This window comes from Panthera uncia, chromosome D1 (assembly GCF_023721935.1).
Source record: "Panthera uncia isolate 11264 chromosome D1, Puncia_PCG_1.0, whole genome shotgun sequence".
In the NCBI taxonomy this organism is placed as follows: Eukaryota; Metazoa; Chordata; class Mammalia; order Carnivora; family Felidae; genus Panthera; species Panthera uncia.
The window spans coordinates 38,683,812-38,697,206 of NC_064808.1; the positions used below are offsets into that span (position 1 = coordinate 38,683,812).

At 42.2% G+C, this 13,395-nt stretch overlaps 1 protein-coding gene across 1 annotated transcript in view; it reads right to left on the minus strand.

The window, feature by feature from the left end:
• Window positions 1–2,116: 2,116 nt before the first annotated feature.
• ZDHHC13 (zinc finger DHHC-type palmitoyltransferase 13) overlaps window positions 2,117–13,395 on the minus strand; it is a 47,163-nt gene continuing 35,884 nt past the window's right edge. The window contains exons 14-17 of the mRNA XM_049618468.1: window positions 12,753–12,836; window positions 8,549–8,706; window positions 5,149–5,246; window positions 2,117–2,718 (exon numbers count right to left, since the gene is read on the minus strand). Of these exons, the coding sequence (XP_049474425.1) occupies window positions 2,580–2,718; window positions 5,149–5,246; window positions 8,549–8,706; window positions 12,753–12,836 (479 nt within the window). The 3' untranslated portion in view covers window positions 2,117–2,579. The remainder of the gene's footprint in view (window positions 2,719–5,148; window positions 5,247–8,548; window positions 8,707–12,752; window positions 12,837–13,395) is intronic.

Consider the following 13,395-nt stretch of genomic DNA (forward strand, 5'->3'; position numbering starts at 1 on the left):
CCATGAACTGTGAGATCATGACCTGAGCCAAAGTTGGATGCCTAAGCGAATGAGCCATCTGGGCTCCCCTATTTTATCTTTAAATTTACTATGTTTTATTTAATTCTTTACTTTTTATTTGTGAGGGTGAGGATAGAGTGGAGATTAGAAGTTCAATTTCAATTTTGGACATGTTAGGATGTCTATTAAACATTTATTTAAGTGGATAGAGTTGGAGAAGAAGTCTGAACCAGAGTTAAAAGCTGGGGCATTTTGGTACACAGATCGTATACGCAATCACACAACTGGACGAGATTGTCAAGGAAGGAGAAGTAAGTTTAGGTGAAGAACAAGAAGTTCAAGAACTAGCCACTGAGACATTCCAACATTAAATGGTAGGGGAAGGAAAACAGCAAAGGAGACTGGGGGATCTCGAGAGCAACCAGTGGGGTTAAAAGGAAACTCAGGGGTGCTGTCTCGTGGAGGCCGCGTGAGGAAAGCGTATTTGGGAAGACGGACCGGCCACCGTCAAATGCTGCTAAGCAGTTCCCATGGAGGGCAGGGGTGAAAGCCTGACTGCTTAAGTGGGTTAAGAGGAGGAAGGGGAGACAGGAATTGGAGATACTGGCCAGCCACAACCTTTTCAAGGGCTTTTTATTGACGAGGTAAGGAAACAGCTCCTGTTGCTCACTTCAACCTTCCAGCTCCTTGGCTTAACATTCAAGGCCCCTGGTGACTTCGTCCCAATCAACCATTCCGATTTACTAACCGAGTGCCCCATTTGAAACACCCTATAGGCCCAGCTGCCGTGGTTCTAACTATACTTCAGACTCTCCCATTATCTGCACTCGGAGGGTTCTCTACATGAGAATGCCTTTCACTTCCAACTCCGGATTTCCAAACTAAGTACCATTGAAAGGCCCTTTGCAATGCCTTATCGTCCATAGACACTTCCCTTATCACATCTACTGAGGCTCTCTCCAACCTCTAAACTCTAACAATATTTTATTTGTACCTTTCTTATGGCTTTTAATATCTTCTACATTATCCTATAGTTTCATTCATCTTAGCTTTCCCTCTAGATTGCAAGCTCTGTGATTAGTATGCCCAGTTAAATGTTTTATGGTCTGAAAGACCTATGATGGTGCTCAGTGAATATCTGTGGAATAATTTAAAAATTAATGAAATGTGCTTTCCGTGCCATGTATCACTTAGACGCACTGGCATATAGTGGTTTGGAAGGTGTGAGGCGAGGAATTTGAATTTTAAACAAGTAAGCCCCTGCTCCATCCCTAGAATTCTAGTTAAATGGTGTGTGGGCCACAATTTGAGAATATATACTTGGTAGGGTTTGAAGAGAAAGGGAAAGGCTATAGCTTGAGAAAGTCCTTCTGTCCCCCAACTGAGAATCAGAGACTTCAAACAATTATGATCACATCATACCCTGCTTAAAAACCCTTCATTCAATAAATTGAAACATTTATTGATCACGCACAACGTGTCTGACAATATTCAAGGTGACTCTAGGCTCTGAAGGGCTACCCCACTTGGTATCTAAGTGACCTTGGAGAAGATACAAACTTCTTTAGCCTTTAGTTTCCTTATCTGCAAAGGCTCGGTGTGCTCTGTAGAAGAACGGAGAAAGGATCCTTGAAAAACGGAAAGGTCAATGTGGCTAGAGTACAAAGCGTAGTCCAGAGTGAGACTGGGAAACAAAATAAGGTTATATTATTCAAGGCCTTGTAGGTCATGATGAGAAGTTTAGCCTTTACCCCAAGAGCAAGGGGAACCTTAAGGAAGGGTTTTCAGTAGGAAGGTGCCATGTCCAGGGGCATTTATATACAATACCAAGAGTTAAAGTGGAATTAGTTTTTCCTCCAGAACAAGGGAAATTAGCACTTACAATCACATCAGTCCAATATTTTGAGGGTACTAAGTAAAAACAGTAATTAATCTTGAAAACCTCATCTGTTCCATTTTCTAAGTAAGATGGAAAATTATATCTTGCTTACTGGTGTTAACAGGGAGCTCAACTCAGTCCTGGAATTGTGAATCAGTTTCTTTATGCCCTACATACACCTTTTCTCAATTTAAGATTTTGAAAGTTAAGTGTCAGAAATGAAGTCTCAACTACAAAAAAAAAAAAAAAAAAAAAATTTATTAAGTGTGAAAGCAAAACAGGTACATCTATTTAGATATTTTTTACATATTTATAGATAAAACAAACAAATAATTTATCAAAAATTACAAGCTTAAAGAATAGTACTATTTTGAAACAACCAATAAAGTATTCGAAAATACTACATTTTATCCATAATTGGTGAATATTATCTAAAAAAAAAAAAAAAGTAAGTTGTATTTTCTTGTGAAACATATAAAAGCATTTTTAGATGTCTGCCAAGATTGTTCAGGAACAGTCCATCTTGCTAAATCTAAAAGCGTAGTGCCTTTCTGGAGAACTTGTGTTTTTACTAAATAGCTTTACAGACCACCTGTGTTTTCCTTTGGGCTTCGGTGAACTCCTAATCTTCACTTCACTTGCAGACCACAGGGCATCAACATGAACACAGATCAGAGTGAGAGTCTGGGGTCGCTTTTCTTCATACTGAGCGAAGGACTTTCTCCTTAGCTGGGTGGAAGACCATGTTGTATTGGGACGTCCAATCTACGGCACAGGGCTTCACCAAGCCAAAGCAGCCACACTGAAAGAAATCTGCAAGGTTCTGCGTGAACCCAAGGCTGCCAAGGAAGGAAGAGAACACATCTTACTACTTTTCCTGTTTACCTTTTGACAAACATTCATCCAGACCATAAATATTCACTGAGAATTTACAATATACGACATCCTTTGAAGATCCTGCAGGAATCCAGAGGTGAATCAGACCATTCCCTGGATTATGGGACATTAAAATTGATGCCCAGTTCCGTCTCTGGACCTGAATCCCTATTGTGAGATTCTCTGACTCCTGCCCAGCAACTTAATTTCCTTCTGAGCACCCCACTCACTGGAATGATGGCTGCCATCAAGAAGTTTCCTTCTTTCCATTCCCACTGCCCTGATTCAGATTTTGATTATTTCAGAGGCCAGGCAGGCCAGCAACAGTACAGTCAACAGATGTTTGTGTTTTTTTTTTTCCTTAAGCTTTCTAAGTTAAATATGGCCCTGGCCCTGTCTCAGTTCTTTCCAATTAATCCTTTTTTTTTTTTTTTTTTAATAGTCCAGAAGTCTTTTGTCCTTTTTTATACCTATCATCCCATGAACTCTGAGGAGCTTGGGTTCCTTTCCACTGGTTCTCACTAAGTGTGCTTCTCTGGGTGGGGCAGGCTGGCGTTTCCACTGAACCCAAGAACCTTTCTCCTTGGCTTCCTTCTTCTGATCATTTTCCTGCACATGCTTCACACGAGCTGCCTCGGCTCTTAGAGCGCTTGATATGCTCACTACATACATTATTTCTCTTGGCAAGAATCTTCCCTCAACTTCTGGGTTTATGACACTGCCAACAGCACGCCGGGTGACACTGTAGACTCCTGCGGTTGTGCCATGGGAACCTTTGCAGCCCGTTCCCTTGATGTCCACAATATCACCTTTCTGACAGATTCACAAGCATGTGGCCAGAACAGCAACTCGGTGTTGTCTAAAAGGCCTAGAGAGAATGCAGCAGGGGCCTCCCCTCCTTCCCTTGTTGCTGGTCATTTTGGCGAATTACTCGAAGATGGCAGTTCCAACCAAAGGGAGGGAGCTCCTTCCAATTAATCTTACCTATTGGACACGGTGTGGTCTTCCAAAAACCTTGCCAAAACCCAAACCCTATACACTAAAACACATCTGTGCCTGAGGATGGCTGTGCATCTGCCGCTGCTGTGACAGTGGTCAAGACAGGACCATCTCCACTCCTAGGAAGACCAGCTCCAGAGCTAGTTAGTGAGGGAAAGTAACTCAGGGTAAGACAGACAAGACAAATCTTCATTCTGGGCAGGTTTTTGGAACCTAGATTCGCAGTGGCTCTAAGGCTTTGCCGTTAGGTCCTCCAGCCCACATTGCCATCACTCAGCAGTTCCAAACACGCCCCAGCTCTCTCATCTCAGGCCCTTCTTCCAGACTCTTCTCTCTCTGGGGCTTGAAATGCCCTTCTGTCCTTCTCCATCATGCCCCACCACACATCTTTCAAGGCTCAGCTGAAAATTCCACCTCTGTCACAAAGGCTTCCATTCTTCAGTGGAGTAAATATTTATTTCTCTGGTTAAACTCCTGAGAAAGGACTTTACGATCATTGCCAGTCTGAGACAATCGTCACAAGCCTAACACTACTGTCCACCTTCCACCACCGAAGCCGTCTCTTCTCAATTTAGTCAACTGCTCTCCTCTCTAAACACAGATCATAGTCATATCCCAGGCTCTAATTTCCTTGTCTAACAGCCTAACAGTTTCATCTCGTACCACGAGTGTGCTTTAAAATAGACTGCTCATGAGATATGCAGTGGGCGTTAAATCCCCAGAGGGCTCAGGGTCACCTCTGCAGCACTCCCAGCTTCCAAGACCCCGATATATATGACAGGGAGATAAGCTTCAAAGCCTGACTGTTCATATCGTAAGATGACAGGCTTCCTACAAACACTCTCATTTTCTACTGAGGACAGGTTTTATACAACCGATGCTCTTGGGAAAACATACCCCAAACCCGAAACACTAGTTTCTCCCTGACGCGGATGGGCACATTAAACACAGGGCTAAAAGAATTACTGGTGATAGAAAGGTAGGTTGAAAATCTTGGCAAAGTTCACAATCTAATGCTTTCTGCAGACAGCCTGGTGGCTGGAATTCTCAGCCACGTGCTCGGTTATCTCACACTGACTTCATGCCAGCAACATGCAATCCTGTGACCATGTGGCTTGACTAAAGAGATTCCCCACCTTGGCAACACTTCAAAGTCACTTAGCTATTTGTGCCAAGTCCAGCAGACTAAGTCCCAAATTCTTACCACCTTGGGGCTCATGACCTCACCACTCACCTCCCGTCAGTCACTAAGGCTTCCAAGAAATAAGAGGTTCAACTCCATCAGATAGCAAGTTAGAGTGCAGCATGGCCTGAGTGGTGGCAGCAGACTGGGAAACCAATGGCTAGGCTAGCATCCTCCACAGGACTCAGTGGTCAAAACAGATGGGACTTACTTGTATGGGGTCCTCCTGAGGGACAATGTCTGTTTCATATGCCTGCTCTGCTTCAACAGGCTGGTTTTCTCGTGGGAGGTCAGGCCCAGGAAAGCAATCTGCAAAAGAAGTTTGGAAGGTACATGAAAAATACTGCTATGTCAAGGTTCCGTTTCTCTCCGTGCATCACAGGACAGAAGTAAGCATTCAGTACTCCCCCAAATACAGTGTCACCTCGCCCTCTAAGCAAGGATCATGGTGAGGATAACAACAGCTCAGCAGCTCTAAATGAGACTCTCCTATGTAAATCTAGGAGCTGAGCAGTTGTTTATTTATTTATTTTTAAGTAATCTCTACACCCAATGTGGGGCTCAAACTCATGACCCCGAAATTATGACTCACACACTCTGCTGACTGAGCCAGCCAGGCACCCCTGAGCATTTATCCTTTTGACTGATTTTTATTAACCTTCAAAAAAGCACAGTCATGAAATAATTGCTTTAGTGATTTAAGCCAGGGCTTACCACCTTGTTTAGGTTCTTAACACGTTCAGCATGCAACTTTTAGATGAATAAAACAATATGTGATCAGCATTACTGTAATTCTCATTTTGTGTATGCTTCTTAGTAGTTCTTCAGAAAGGGCCAAATGAAAAAGTTAAAGAACATTTAAATGTACCGAAGTGAAGAACATTTAAGTCCACAATTTGGGGAAAGGTAAGAATTCAGGTAACTTAAATACTCCCAAATATGGAGCACCTGGGTGGCTCAGTCGGTTGTGTCTGATTCCTGATTTCAGCTCAGGTCATAATCTCATGGTTTCGTGAATTTGAGCCCCACATGAGCTCTGCAGTGACAGCGTGAAGTCTGCTTGAGATTCTCCCTCTCCCTGTCTTCTGCCCCTACTCTACTCACACTCTCTGCCTCAAAATAAATGAATAAACTAAAAAAAAAAAACAAAACAACACAAAAAACCTCCCAAATCACCTGGGTGCCTGGGTGGCTCAGCTGGTTAAGCGGCCTTCAGCTCAGGTCATGATCTCATGGTTTGTGGGATCGAGCCTCACATTGGGTTCTGCTTGAGAGCAGATTCTACCCCTCCCCCACTCACTCACACACTCTCTCTCAAAATAAACATTAAAAAAAAAAGACCCTCCCAAATCATTAAAACAACTATTACTCACTGAGTTACCCCCATTTAATCCTGAAAATAACTCAAACATCAAGCTCCTCATCTGTAAAACAGAGATTATCACACCATCCTCCCTCATCAGATTGCTTAAAGACTTGACATCATATATTTAAAATATCCAGTGCAGAGGCTCCTGGAGGTAAAGTAACTGGTCCAAAGTCACACAGCTTAGAGAGTGGCAGAACTGAGACAGATACCTCAGTCAGTGTGAGAATAAAGTTCATGGTCCTTACCACAGACTACATGCTCAGTTTGACTTGCTATAGTCAAACCCATGACTCACCAGAGCAGTCATCAAATGAAAGGCTTCGAACAACAGAATTGGTTTGTTTATTAAGAAAACAACATTACTAGGGGGCGCCTGGGTGACTCAGTTGGTTAAGTCCGACTTCAGCTCAGGTCATGATCTCGTGGTTTGTGAGTTCGAGTCCCATGTCGGGCTCTGGGCTGGCAGCTCGGAGCCTGGAGCCTGCTTCGGATTCTATGTCTCCCTCTCCCTCTGTCCCTCCCCTGCTCACACTCTGTCTCTCTCTCCTTCAAAAATAAGTAAACATTAAAAAAAATTTTTTTTTTAAGAAAACAACATTAAACTCCTATATTTGAAAACTACCCAAAACTTTTGAATTCATTTTCCTTGCCTTAGAAAGTATTAACAAAATTAAGGTTTCTTTAAAAAATTGATATTATAGTCTTATATATACTGTCCTTGTCCTAAGCCTCCAGAAAAGAAGAAAGAGAATTAGAATCCGTGTCTCAAACCTTAGGTTCTACATCTGCTTCCACCTCTCACCACCCTTATGGACAAAACTGGGCACTTGACATCTCACAGGCTTAGTTTTCTCACCTTTAGAATGGAGACACTACTTTGGCACAATCTATACCTCAAATGTCTGTCGGGGAATAGATAGGAAAGTGCTCTGGAATATGTAAAATACAGATAAATACTAGGTATCATACGAGATAGTAGTTAATATTAATAATCACTGATGCTAATACTCATTCTTACTGCCTGAGTCTATCGATGCCAGAGGGGCAGAAGATTAAGATGAATGTTCAGAAACCTCCGTTCTGTGGGTGTTACCAGCTTAATTCCTTTCCTTGGCACTGTTTTCCTTTGTCTGTCTTTATCACTTTGTTACTATTATTGTAGAACTGGTTACTTCCCTGTTAAAGTGGAATGCACTTTTTTTTTTATTTTTATTTTTTTTAACATTTATTTATTTTTGAGACAGAGAGAGACAGAGCATGAACGGGGGAGGGGCAGAGACAGAGGGAGACACAGAATCGGAAGCAGGCTCCAGGCTCTGAGCCGTCAGCCCAGAGCCCGACGCGGGGCTCGAACTCAAGGACCGCGAGATCGTGACCTGAGCTGAAGTCAGACGCTCAACCGACTGAGCCACCCAGGCGCCCCGTGGAATGCACTTTTAAGGAGTAATGCTCTAATTATGTGAGGTCTCACAGTAATTGGCTCAGACTGACCACGGCCGTCCATTCCACAAGCACGGGCCACAGCAACAATGAGAATTAGGTTATGCTCATAGGGGAAGGAAGGCAGCAGGGAAGGGACAGTAGCTTCTTCGGAAGCTCAATGTGGCTACTACTGCCCTGGAGAGTGAACTTTCTAATGGCCATGACCTTCCCTAGAAGTGTAATTACCATGGTTACACTGGTTAGTGGTTAGTGTGGGATCTTGCATTTCCTCCCCACTTCTACCCATTTAAGTGCTGCATAATAATCAGGACAACAAACAGGGTTGGAAAAAGTGAGAGAAGAGAATCATCTCACACCTGCACAATGGTTTTATATTTTATATCATGTTTTCACATACTGTATGATTTAACCGTATGATGAAAAAAGCCTTTGAACAGGACAGTCAGTGGACCTAAGTTTCCGATTCTGATTTTGCCACTTACTGGGTGACCTTGAGCAAGTCAGCTCTCTGTAAGTCTATCCGTAAAGTAAAAAGATCAGATTAGATCATCCCTACGGACAAGTTAACAACTCATTATTCTAACCTTTAAACGATCCTGTGAGAGTAGCATTATCAACCCCATTTTACAGACAAAGAACTGGAAATCCAAGAGTCAAATGACATGCCTAGACCCAGAGAGTAAGCGACAGAGGTGGAACTAGGACCCAAAAGCCTTCTGAGTTAAAATTCAAGTCTTTCTACCTTATTACAGTGTACTGGAAATTTTACTCAAAGGCTTTACAGAAGAGAAATTAATACCTGAAAGAGCTGATTTAATAATAAAAATGTTGACCACGAGAAGTGGAAAGTTGCTAGCATGAAGATATATAAAACCCAAGGGGAACAGGCCACAATCTGATTGAGGTAGGTCCACAGTCCATCTTCTCTGAATGTCGTGGCACAATGATTTGACCAATCTGTGGATTCACAAAAAAGAAACTCATTATTTAAAAAGGCAACAAACCAGTGATTATTGTACAAGAAGATAAAATCGCTGCACTTCTTTTCAGGGAGAAGAGACGGTAAGACATGAGAGCACAGAATAGAACCCAGCTTTAAGGATATATCTTCCGGGGGTACTTGGATGGCTCAGTCGGTTAAGCGTCCGACTCTTGATTTTGGCTCAGTCCATAATCTCATGGTTCGTGGGTTGGGCCCTGCGTCGAGCTCCACGGTGACACTGCAGAGCCTGCTTGGGATTCTCTCTCCCTCTCTCTCTGCCCCACCCCTGCTCATGCCCTCTCTGAAAATAAACGAATAAACTTTAAAAAAAATGTAAAAATAATTAAAAAATCTGAAACATGGTGAAAAAAAAGAATTTTTCTTCCAAGTGCCAACTTAACTAGCAAAGGTGAAAAACTGGCACCTCATTACTCATTAAAGCTATATGATAACACTGCATTGGTAGCTGGCAGTAAAGGAATAAAAGCAAAAAAGGTCCACAAGACCACCACTAAAACCACCATTTTCGGCATAAAATGAATCGGCCCAAAGTTAATTGTTTAAGGACTTGATGACAGAGAATGACTGGATTTAATAAATGTCTGTCTTAGAAAATTCTTTATTTTGTCCATGATACACAGGAGTCTATTATAGCACTGAATAAACTCTTATTAAGGGTTCGGATCACTTGGCTGTTGTAGGCGCCAAGAAATCCTGTAAGCGCCCAGATAACCATGGGAACACAACCTAACAGCATGCAGTTATTGGGTGTACTTCTGCACCGGCACCATAATTTATCCTGTAGAGAGGGAGAAAGTCTAGGTAAGGGAATTCATGAGACAGACACCCCTAGGAAAAGAGTAAAGGGAAAAAGATTCATATAGGAGGGAAAAAGATTCATATAGGCACGGCTCAATTTCTCTCCAGGAACACCTATTTATATGCCAAATAAAAGAGAAGACTTCACTATGGGCTTTGTGACCTCCCTAAGCTATGCAGCTAAGAGCAGCACTAAGGAGAATGAAGGTAGGAAGCAGTAGAAACAAGGGAACAAATCCTCAAGGTCTTGCGAAGCCAATGGCTTCTGTAGGCCTCACGACAGTTTATAAAGGGCAAATTATTTTTGAAATAAGAATTCTGCAAATTTTCACCTTGAGGCTTCATAAATGCCTCTGACAATTTGATAAGTAGTTTCAGACAGTTTCCCAAAGCAGCACTTAAGAGCTCCTGGGACAGAAAGAAAATGAGTCCCTGACTTTACTATCACCTGTCTGTCCATTTTAGTCTTAAAAGAAAAAAGTCTTTTTTTCCCCCATTTTGAGCCTTATTTGATTCCCAACCATCTTTCATGACTATACGTCAGAAGCAATCTAAGAGTAATCACCACAGAGTAACCATCAAGGCAACAAGTTAAGGCAAATTACACTCTCTTGAGAGCTTCTCATTAGGACGGCAGACAAAGATGCCTCTCGTGCACCTGATATGACAAAAAAGACTATAATTCCCAACGGCAGGTACAGGAAACGGCTGCTGAGTGGGAAAGAATACCTACTTTCTTCCAGCTTACAGATTTCTACTGCGCTCTTCTGGGAAATTTTTTGATCACACGGCATGACCCCCAACTAGAATTTTCATAGGACTGATTGCAGATTTAATGTCAAAGATAATGGCCACAAATGGCCACGTACATTATCTTCTGCGATATACAACTTTAATATGCGCTAATAATACATTCTTATCAGGTGGTCACTGGTTAATGATAGGGGACTCATACTGTACCAAGTCGATCATTTGCATTTTTAGATAGCTCTGCCAGCTACAGTGTTCTTTCTAACCATGATCTAAAATCTTTCTCCCTGTAACTTGCAGGATGCTGACCCTTTCTGAGTGTCCATCCTGAAAACAGACCTCACAAAGGACAGAACGGATGGAGGCTACACAGAGCCAGAAGTAGCTGTAACTGGCTCACGCGAGGCTCGTGTGCATCAGGGCCGTCGCATCAGGAGTGTTAATGCCAAAGAAGGTGGGATGGCGGGGAGGCCTTGTTAGAAAAATGAGGCACAAGTTCATTTTCCCTGTCTGTGAAGTAATGATAAATGACATGATGTCCTCATTCGGTGCCAGAATATAAATGGGATAAAACTAACAAAATACGTTGACTAGTCTACATGGTCGCAGGTGAATATAAAGTGGGACCATTTCTAACAGACAAAATATAATACAAAAATTGGTTCAGAGCCAGAGAATAGAAACAAAGAAGGAAGAGCCAATGCACAGAATACGAAAGCAAAGCGGAAAGAAGGAAAGTGATGGAAAATTACTTCTGTCCTTATCAATACAGTCTTATGCTAGACACAGACACCAAACAAAGGGGACTATTTTTAGTGAAGAGAGAAGCAGCAGAGACAAGAGTGGTGTAAAACCTGGCTTCTCTCCCAATAGGATCACGTCCAAGGGACAAGTTGGTCCAAGGGCCAGCCTGAAAAGGTCTTCCAGGAACATGTTTTATTGTTAGGCATTAAAAGGGCAGTTCTTTCAGTAGAAAGATGCACTGCCAAGAAATCTTTTACTTCTTACACCACAGGACATAACCTAAGAGGTTTTTTAAATTTCAATGCTCAGGATTACTTATGGCCTTTGACAAGAAATGGTACCAGGGATCACAACCTTCCGACTATTAGGTCCATTTGAGAGGGTGGCACTTACACTAAACTACAGAAGCTTTCCCTACTGATCACAGACACCCAAGGTGTCAGACGAGAAAGGGGCTGACAAGGTAACTAACTGAAGCCCTCTCCATGCCTAGGGCAGGGCAAAAAACCCCAAAACACAACATGTCACACAGACATTAATTAATAATCTCTAAAAATGAAATGCCAAACAACCCAAAACTTGATGTTTCTGGGGAGGGTAACTGGGAGGCTAGGGGACAGAGTAGAAAGAATTCTTTTTCAAAAACTAAGCAAAATTTAAACTAAAAAAAGCTGGAGCAGAGGCCGGGGGAAGGCAGGGAGAGGCGGTGCTTAGGATGCCAAGGGAAAAAGAAACTAAAGTGGAAAAAAATGTTCCTAACATTTTTTAAGAAGAATGATCTTCCTGGATCATTCTGCATTTTAGCACAAGCAACAAACTAGTATTCCACTGTTGGAATCTAAGACCTGAGCATGAACGTAACAGGAAGGTGGGAGGAAATGGATTTATAGTGAAGCCACATTCTCCCAAAGTCTTCAAAATAAATAATAAACAGCGAAACAAGGAAAGCCAAAATAAATAAACTACAAGCACTATACACTTTCCCAGTTAGGTAAACCACTCCCAGGTTTGAGAAGCATAGCAGTGCAACTGTTAAGAGCTAACCCAAATCCTTCCTGTTTCAATGTAAACCCCGTTCTTCTTAGTCAATCAGCTTGGAACAGCTGGATGTCACTCCCTCCTCGAGTCCCCCACACGCCTGTTCACACAGCAACTGAGAAATTATTTTTCTGTCTCAGGCATGCAGAATAAGTGGCCTAATGTTCCCTTCCAGGTCATTATTCCCAAACTATCAATGACTATTCGCTCTCCCATTAGCTCTAAGCTGTGACTTGACATTTATCAAGAGTTGTGTTCCTTCACTATGGTGACCACCTCCGCCTTCCTTCAACCTGTCCAGCACCGACCTTTTCTTTTTCCTATTTTATTTACTTATCACTTCCCTCACTTTGTGCCTGAGCCGCTGATTTTTCCTCACTTCACTGGGTGATAAATCTGCACCTGCCTTACGTGACTTTATATTCTGACCACTTCTCAAATTTATCAAGGTCACTTTAGAATACAATCTCTTCCCAGGTGCTGACAACTAACCTCTTCAAGTCTTCCTTGCAGCTTTCCCAATGCTGAGAGTCTTAGAGGCAGCCGTTTCGTTTTTAGTAGGGGTGTGGTTCATAGTCACCCAGCCAGAATGTGCCATTCAAGAATTTACCAAGAAAAGTATGTGTGGGTATGGGTGCATGAGCTTGCTGTAAGAAAAATTTATACTTACAGATGAAAGATTCATATATAATCCAATCACAAACAATGGAAAGGAAAAATAAGAAGAATATGTAATAATGATGGTTGCCGAAACCTACAGCAAAAAGAAAAAACACATTTAATACTTTTGCTTACAATGATTTTCCAGATCAAGACCTTACTAACCACTTTCCTGTCAAAAGCTTCCACCAAAGTAAAAAAGTAAATAAGCTAGTACTTTGCATTTAAATACCATTAAACCAAAACCAAACAGCTCTGATATGTCATGGTCAACTGTCCATGTTAAATGAACTAATATTTATCTGCTGCTTACCTAAGAGAAGATACCGTTTTTGAACAGAGCAAGATTTACTAAGCATATGCAGCTCTAGGGTGGCCTATACTGCACCGGAGGAAGGGGAACAGGCAGGACTTTAGGCACATCATACCCTATACTCCTTGCATGTAAGAAGTACAATTTCTGAACATCAGGGATTCACTTGATCAGGGGAACAGAGAAAATGAATCTGAAGAGCAGCACTAAATAGATCTGCTGCAGGCGCCCACACACAGAAAAAGAGGGGCAGCCTGCAGCCTCTCTCGCATATGCTGCTTGTTTCTGCTGCTCTCTTGACACTGGAGTTGCGAGCACTCTGATGCTAATGGCACCAAAG